Source organism: Bos grunniens, chromosome 13 (genome assembly GCF_055505025.1).
Source record: "Bos grunniens cultivar Pamir isolate PY7600 chromosome 13, Bosgru_T2T1.0, whole genome shotgun sequence".
Taxonomy (NCBI): domain Eukaryota; kingdom Metazoa; phylum Chordata; class Mammalia; order Artiodactyla; family Bovidae; genus Bos; species Bos grunniens.
In genome coordinates, this window is record NC_141177.1 from 9,911,060 (window position 1) to 9,918,229 (window position 7,170).

General features: G+C 46.1%; 1 protein-coding gene across 1 annotated transcript; it reads left to right on the plus strand.

The window, feature by feature from the left end:
- Positions 1 to 3,411: 3,411 nt before the first annotated feature.
- On the plus strand, positions 3,412 to 6,252 carry SLPI (secretory leukocyte peptidase inhibitor). The gene is made up of 4 exons (XM_086331640.1): positions 3,412 to 4,043; positions 4,688 to 4,846; positions 5,317 to 5,466; positions 6,064 to 6,252. The coding sequence occupies exons 1-4, from the start codon at positions 3,962 to 3,964 to the stop codon at positions 6,066 to 6,068; spliced, it is 396 nt and encodes a 131-aa protein (XP_086187766.1). The 5' UTR covers positions 3,412 to 3,961; the 3' UTR covers positions 6,069 to 6,252.
- Positions 6,253 to 7,170: the final 918 nt, after the last annotated feature.

Consider the following 7,170-nt stretch of genomic DNA (forward strand, 5'->3'; position numbering starts at 1 on the left):
GGAAAAATGTCCACCACGCTGAGTGGACTGGACTCTGTGCTGAGTGCTTGTCAAATATTCCTTACCACAATCACACGACAGGAGAAACCAACACTCCCATCTTAGAGCTGAGGAAACAGCCTCAGAGAGGGTCAATGATTTTCTTCCAAACTAGACATCTCAGACCTTAAGCTTAGGTTCTTTTTTTTTAACTTAATTTTTTTTGATCTGTGGCATGTCAGATCTTAGTTCCCCAACCAGGGCTTGAACCTGTGCCCCCTGCAGTGGAAGAGCGGCGTCTTTACCACTAGGCTACCAAGGAAGTCCCAAGGCTCTTTTTTTAAAATTTATATTTTATTGAAGTATAGTTGATCTGTAATTTTTTAATTTATTTATTCTATTGAAGTATAGTTGATTTATACTTTTAAATATTTATTTTATTGAAGTATAATTGATTTATAATGTGAAGTTTAAGTTCTTAGCAACCACATGGTATCGACTGTGTGTATCTTCTTGATTGCAGCTGAGAGCCTGGCACGCAGTAAGAATTCATTCAATGATTTTTGTGTGAATGAACTGAATGAATGAATGAGTCTATAGTATTTATAGAAGACTATAGAGGGTGTGAGAGGTAGGCTCAGTGAATCAATCTTGGGTTGAGATCAGGCTTGGAAGGACGAGTGTCCACCCATTCTCATTACCAAATAGGTTCTGGGGATCAGTATGGGAGTAACCAGTTTTAGAAACGCTCAATCTGGTGTCGTGTAATTCACTCATTATGCAGCTCCAGGCTTGTACCTTCTCTTGAGGGCCTCAGTCTCCTGCTCCCAGTGGGAGGTTGGGTCTGGATCAGGAGGCAGCAAACATATTCTATGAAGGACTGAGAGTAAATATTAGCTTTGTCTAAAGACGAATTTGAGTCTCTGCCACAACTATACAACCCTCCCACTGTAGTGAGAAAGTATCCTCAGACAATACATAGATGAATGTGTGTCTGTGTTCCAACAAAAAGTCATTTAGAAAAATAAGCAGTTGTCTGGATTTAGTCTCTAGGCTACAGCTTGCTGACCTGACCTTTGAATCCCTTTTAATCTTAACAGTCCATGATATATATATATATATATATATATATATATATATATACACATATGCCATTCTGTATGGTTTCCAGAATCTTATTTCCGCAAGCTGTAATCAAACCCTCAGTCCCTGCAGCAAGAGCACGGAGTCCTAACCACGAAACCACCAGGGAATTTCCAACAGTGTATAATTTAAAAACTTAGAACCACACATATAAAGGACAGAAATAATCAGACAATGCCGTAATCCTTATATAATGTCCATGCAGACGTTGCTAATCGATCACAGAACTCTTCTGACGAGAACGGAGTTGGCTTTTTATAATCAATCACAGATAGAGAACTCTAGCTGGAGCATTTCCTCTTTCACTCTTTCTTTTTGGCCATGCTGTGCAGCTTATGAGTCGTAATTCATAAGGAATCGAACCCTCGCCCATCGCAGTAGCAGCTCATTTTCTTAACCCCTGGACCACCAGGGAAGTTCCTCTCTTTCACACTTTCTGAGGCAAATATTTGGAAAACGGCAGATACTCTCTTGAGTGTGACATTGAGGAAAATAGGAAGAAACAGAGAGTGGGAAGTCTGGCCAATTCTGTCATTCTTACCCCGGAGTAAGAAGAATCAAATCGTCCCCAGGGTGGTATAAGTGAGAAGCAGAGTCCTGAACCTAAGCCAGGCTGTTTGACCCGACTGTGGTATTACCCACTGATGGAAGTCAGACATTCTGTCTCTCGCTTGCCCTCCTGAGTGTGCCAGCTAGGAGTGAAAGCCCCCACATAGTAGCTCTCTGGGGCATTTTTTTTTTCTTTTCCCACCATTTTTCTTTAAACTGCACTGGGTCTTCATCCCCTGCATTGGAAGATGGATTCTTAACCGCTGGACCACCAGGGAAGTCCCCCCAAATTTAAATCATTGAGTGACTTCTGCATACAGGAATCAACTGCCTGTCTAGTTGGAGGATATTTTACAAATTAGTTCCTGTGGAGCTTGGCAATGCAAGACTCTTGTGTCTATTTGAATTTCCATAAACCTCTACTTTGAAGAGTGAATTGGAACTTCCAAGCATCAAGAAGTTGCGTGATAATGGGGCGAGAGTTTGGATTTTGCAGTGAGACAAATTTGGCTTGGGTTCTAGAGAGAATGATCACTCCTTTGATAATTAGAAGTCATCTATTCAGGACTTCCCTGATGGCTCAGTGCTAAAGAATCTACCTACCAATGCAGGAGACATGGGTTCAATGATATCTGATGTCTGATGGGTTCGATGATGTCAATGATCAGGGATTTTCCCTGATCTGGGAAAATCCCACATGCAATGGAGCAATTAAGCCCATGCACCAGAGCTACTGAGCCTGTGCTCTAGAGCCCAGCAGCCGAAACTCCTGAGCCCACGTACCTCAGCCACTGAAGGCCGTGCACCCCAGAGCTGGTGCTCCACAACAAGAGAAGTCACTGCAAGAGAAGCCCATCCACCACAGACAGTAGCACGCGCTTGCTGCAACTAGAGAAAAGCCCATTTTTTGTTATGGCATGAAATTTGTAGGGGTAGGAAGCATTCCTCTAACATCTCAAATTACACACTATAACTAAATGTTGATTATAGTGACTGGTGAGCTGCTCTGCCCCTTTAGCTCAGATTCAGTTCTGTTCAATCATAAGGGAAACAATTCATTTATTCTTTTCAGAGTCCTTCCGCACCCATAACCTCAAAACTCTCTGAGAAGCCTGATTTGTTAGAATTGTCCCATTTCAGTCAGGAAAACTGAGCTCCAAAGAGCTTTGTTGAAGGCAGAGCTCTTCTGTATCTTTTATGTGACAACTATTTATGAGCACCTTCCATGTCCAGACATGGAATAGGCACTGGAGACATAAGGGTATAAATATTGGGGCGGGGGGAGGGGCGCAGAGATCAATATCTGTTAGCTGAAGAATTTGTTGTGACCCACCTGGCTTCTTGGAATCTTTTAATCGATGGAAATCCAGAAGAGGTCTGATAAGATTTCTTAATTCAGGCAAGTCTTTATTGGGACACCAGAGAGCGAAAACAAGTAACAGTTTTTCTTGCTCACTTGCTTGGGGGGCTGGTGAGCCGGTCCTTTGTGTGGAGTGACGTTGGGGATGAGTCCAGGGGGCTGGAGGGGTGGCTTGAGTGGTCTGCCCACCTCCTTGGCGGTGCTGTGTGCAGAGTGCATGTGTAGTACCCTGTTATTGCTCCATTTCACATCTCAGAAGTGGCAGTTGGGTTTTTGGGCTTTTTGTATCTTATTGTTCATAATTTGCCCCAACTGCGCATGTGGGTAGTTATTTTTAGTCCCTTATAGATACGTTGTATTCTGTTGCTCTAGGAGCCGTTAGTCCAGGTGCAAGCACTTAGAAACGGGTCCCAGTTCCCAGATCCCAGCTTGTCTCAATGTTATCTGAAATTTGAGAAAGAAATTGCACTGAGCAATCAGTAGAGAGTTTCACAATTCCCTGGGAGTCCAAGAGTGGGAGAACTAGCGGTGCATTTCCCAACATCTTACCTAAGAATCCAGGACTAAATAGCATCTTTGCAGTTGACCTTTTATTTTAACCCCATCTCCACTAACAAGGCTAAGGGACGTGGGGCCCCCACAATGTTCAGGGTTCAGATGGACACCTGAGATAGTTTCCTCATAAGCCTGCTGACATCTCCCAGGCCCGCCTCTCCTCTATTTTTTCCCTGGCAGTTATTTCAGTGGCCTTGCCATCTTGCCCGGGACAGGAATGAGCCACTGTCTCTCTAGTATCAAGCTTCCTGGTCTCTGCCTTCCTGTTTATGCCATGGAAGCTGGGAGGGGCCAAAGAAATGCTGGTGAGGCCACACCCACTAGTGAAGGTATAAATTGGGAGGTCTGGCCATTAGCATCGCCCCTGCCCTCACCATGAAGCTCAGTGGCCTCTTCCCCTTCATGCTTCTTGCCCTGGGAAGCCTGGCACTTTGGGCTGTGGAAGGTGCTGAAAATGGTGAGTTGGAGATACCTTGGTACCATCTTGGCTGCAACGTCAGAGGTGGTGTGGGAATGTACCCTTCTCTAGACTGTGAACTCTGAGCTTAGCTTCAGGAGATGTCCCTGGGAGTGTGTTCATGTCCACCTGGGCTCCAGGGTCTCTGTGAGGGCTTCTGAGCATCTGAAAACTCTTCTTTTACTCTGCCATCTGTCAGCCCAGGTCTCACTCCATTGCTGTTCTTGTTCCTCTCTCTCCCTGCCTTGTTTCCTAGTCTCTGGTTCTCCAGGCATCAGTCTGACTCTTGCTGATTCTTTCCATTAATCTGTTTTCCTGCCTCAGGCTCTAGCTCTCCTCCTGCCCTGTCAGTTCCATTTATCTCTGTTTAGTTCCTTCCATCTCCATTACCCTCAGCCTTGCTTACTCCCTGTGTGTAGCCTTTGCTTTTGTCTGAGGCCAGAAACCTTGGCTGGGAGCCCTATGCCTCTCTCCTGACCATGTGTGTGATTTCATCAAGCTTGTCCAGACGGGGACTTCCCTTCGGACTTTGTGGACAGTCAGCTGGGCGAGGGTCACTGCTGGAGAGCGGTGCTTTGTCCAGGAGCTGTGATGGCCTACTCAACACCCAGCCCCCTCCAAATTCTTGAACTTCTCTTCAAAAGCTTTGAAAGCTGGGGCCTGCCCTCCTAGAAAAACTACCCAGTGCCTTGGAGATGAGAAACCCAAGTGCAGAAGTGACTGGCAGTGTCCACACAAGAAGAAATGTTGCCTCGACACTTGCGGAACTGAATGTCTGGACCCTGTCAACGTCACAAACCCAGGTGAGAAGGTGGAAGAGCTGGTGGGGAGGAGTGGAACGAAGGACACAGCCTTGGGGAGACGGGGGTGGGTCCTGCCTGGCCACCTCTTCGCCAAGAAGTGTTGAGCCAAGTTTGTCAGGAAATCATCCAGCCCCAGACAGGAAGTTACCCACTTGGCTGGTAAAGCAGCCAGTCTGCTAAAAGGTCAGTTTTGCAGGTAATAGTCATCTGGTCATTCAGATAGCCAGGCAGTGGGCAGCCACCCCACCACTCAGCACTGGACAACTGGCCTCCTGTGTTGACTGAGGGTTTGATGTCAGAGGAGAAACAGATCCTATGTTCAGGGGGTACTTCCTGGCCTCGGGAAGGACGTGGAGGTCATGGACACGGGATTCTCTCTGCTCAGGCTAGGGCAGGGGCTGGGGCCCAGAAGTAGGGGGCGGTGATGTGGAAGGCCTAAGCCTTCTAACCCATGACTCTACTCTCTCCAGTTAAGAAGAAGCCTGGGACGTGTCCATTGGTCCATGGCCGATGTCTGATGCTTAAACCCCTCAATCACTGTGAGACAGACGACCAGTGCGTAGGTACATTAAAGTGCTGCAATGCTGTGTGTGGGAAAGTCTGCCTTTCCCCTATGAAAGGTAAGGAGGGGCTGGGGCAGGCTGACCTCCCTCCCTCCAACTCTCTCTGTCTCAGCCCTCTGAAGTTCCCAGCATATGAACAGGGGACTCTTGATCCCAACCCCAAGCAGAGTTTCTGCCAGACTCTGTGGTCTTCAAGAGCCCTCTCTCCCAGGCTTCAGGGCAAGAATTTCCATAGGATGGCTCATGGCTTTGATTCTATCCCAGCCCTTCTGAGTAAGGGTCCTGGGCAAGTAACTCTCAGTCTCAGCTTCCTTATATGTAAAATGGATATAATTAACTTGAAAGTGCATTGTCAAAAGTACTGTTCAGTATGTGTTATTAAGGTTATTTCCAGGATGTTGTTTAGGGTCAAAGCCCAAGGGACCAGTGGATTTTGAGGATAATCCAGCTCAAGGCTCTGATTTATAGAGTTTTCTAGTAAAATAGAGGCTTGTACTCAGCCTCCTGATACCAAGACTCCTTCAACTCTATCAGCACCTTGCTATTTTCTCTATCTCAAGGGATTTCTTGGGTGGGGGGGGGGGGGCGGGGCAGAATGTGAACATGACTCGGGTGCTTCCAATATTGAAGCCCTGATCTCATTTTCTCTCCCAGCCTGATTCCTGCCGTTTGGGAGAGTCTCTGGATTCCTACTCTGTGTGGTGTGGGAGTTCCATTTCTACGCCCAGTCTTGGATCACTCCTTGGCGAAGACTTGGTTCTAACACCAATATCTTCTTTGCAGAAGAAGCCAACAAATGTCTGTTGACTTATCAATAAATAAATGAGCATGTTTCTCTCTGTACATACTGCTTCTGTGATACATTGGGGAGGATGAGGTGGGTGGGTAGTGATGAGGAAATATCTGGATAAGAGGCTTCCCTCACATCATAGTTCACATCATAGTTCACATCATAGTTCTGAAAAGACTCAGCTCTGTGATTTGGGACAAACAACTTTATCTCTAACATCTTAATCTCTTAACTTACAAAGTGGTGATAAAAATCAGTGTATGGAGCATTGATATGTGCAATGCAAAATGAATAGCAATGTTACGGGGCCACTGCAGGCTCTCAAAAAATGGTGGATACTTGCCTTCTGCGGTGATCTTGAGCCCCTTTCATTTCTTCTCTCTCCCAAGACACAGCTTCTTCTGTCTTAAAGTAAGTGTTGAGCAGAACGACATGAAGTGATTATCAGTCCTGTGGGAGGACTCCAAACACTTCTGTCTGTCCATTGTATTGGGTTGACCAAAACATTTTGTTCGTGTCTTTCCATAACATCCTGCAAGACAAAACCCAAATTTTTTTGCCAACCCAATATATTGGTATCAGAATCTCCAAGGAAAACAAAAACATAATCAAGCATTGGGTGAAACAATGCTTCAACCCCATAAGACACATCCACAGTGGGCTTTGATCTCCCATGGCCAGGGAGTCTTTCCTGGCAGCTGACGCTGGGCAATTTACCTACATGCACTCCTCTCATGTAATGGTAAAGGGACTCCACTCCGTTCTTTCCTTGCTGAGGACAGATACAGCTGTGGGGTTGACCAGGTGCCCAAGGGCACACACACTCACATAAAATGAAGGAGCATGTGTTGAGGTTGAAACGGGAAGATATTTCTACACATGGAGTAAGTCTGGCACAGGCTGTGTTGGACTCTCTATCTCTTGGTAAGCAAGTATCATATTTCAGGTCGAAGACCCCTTCTGCAGTGGGG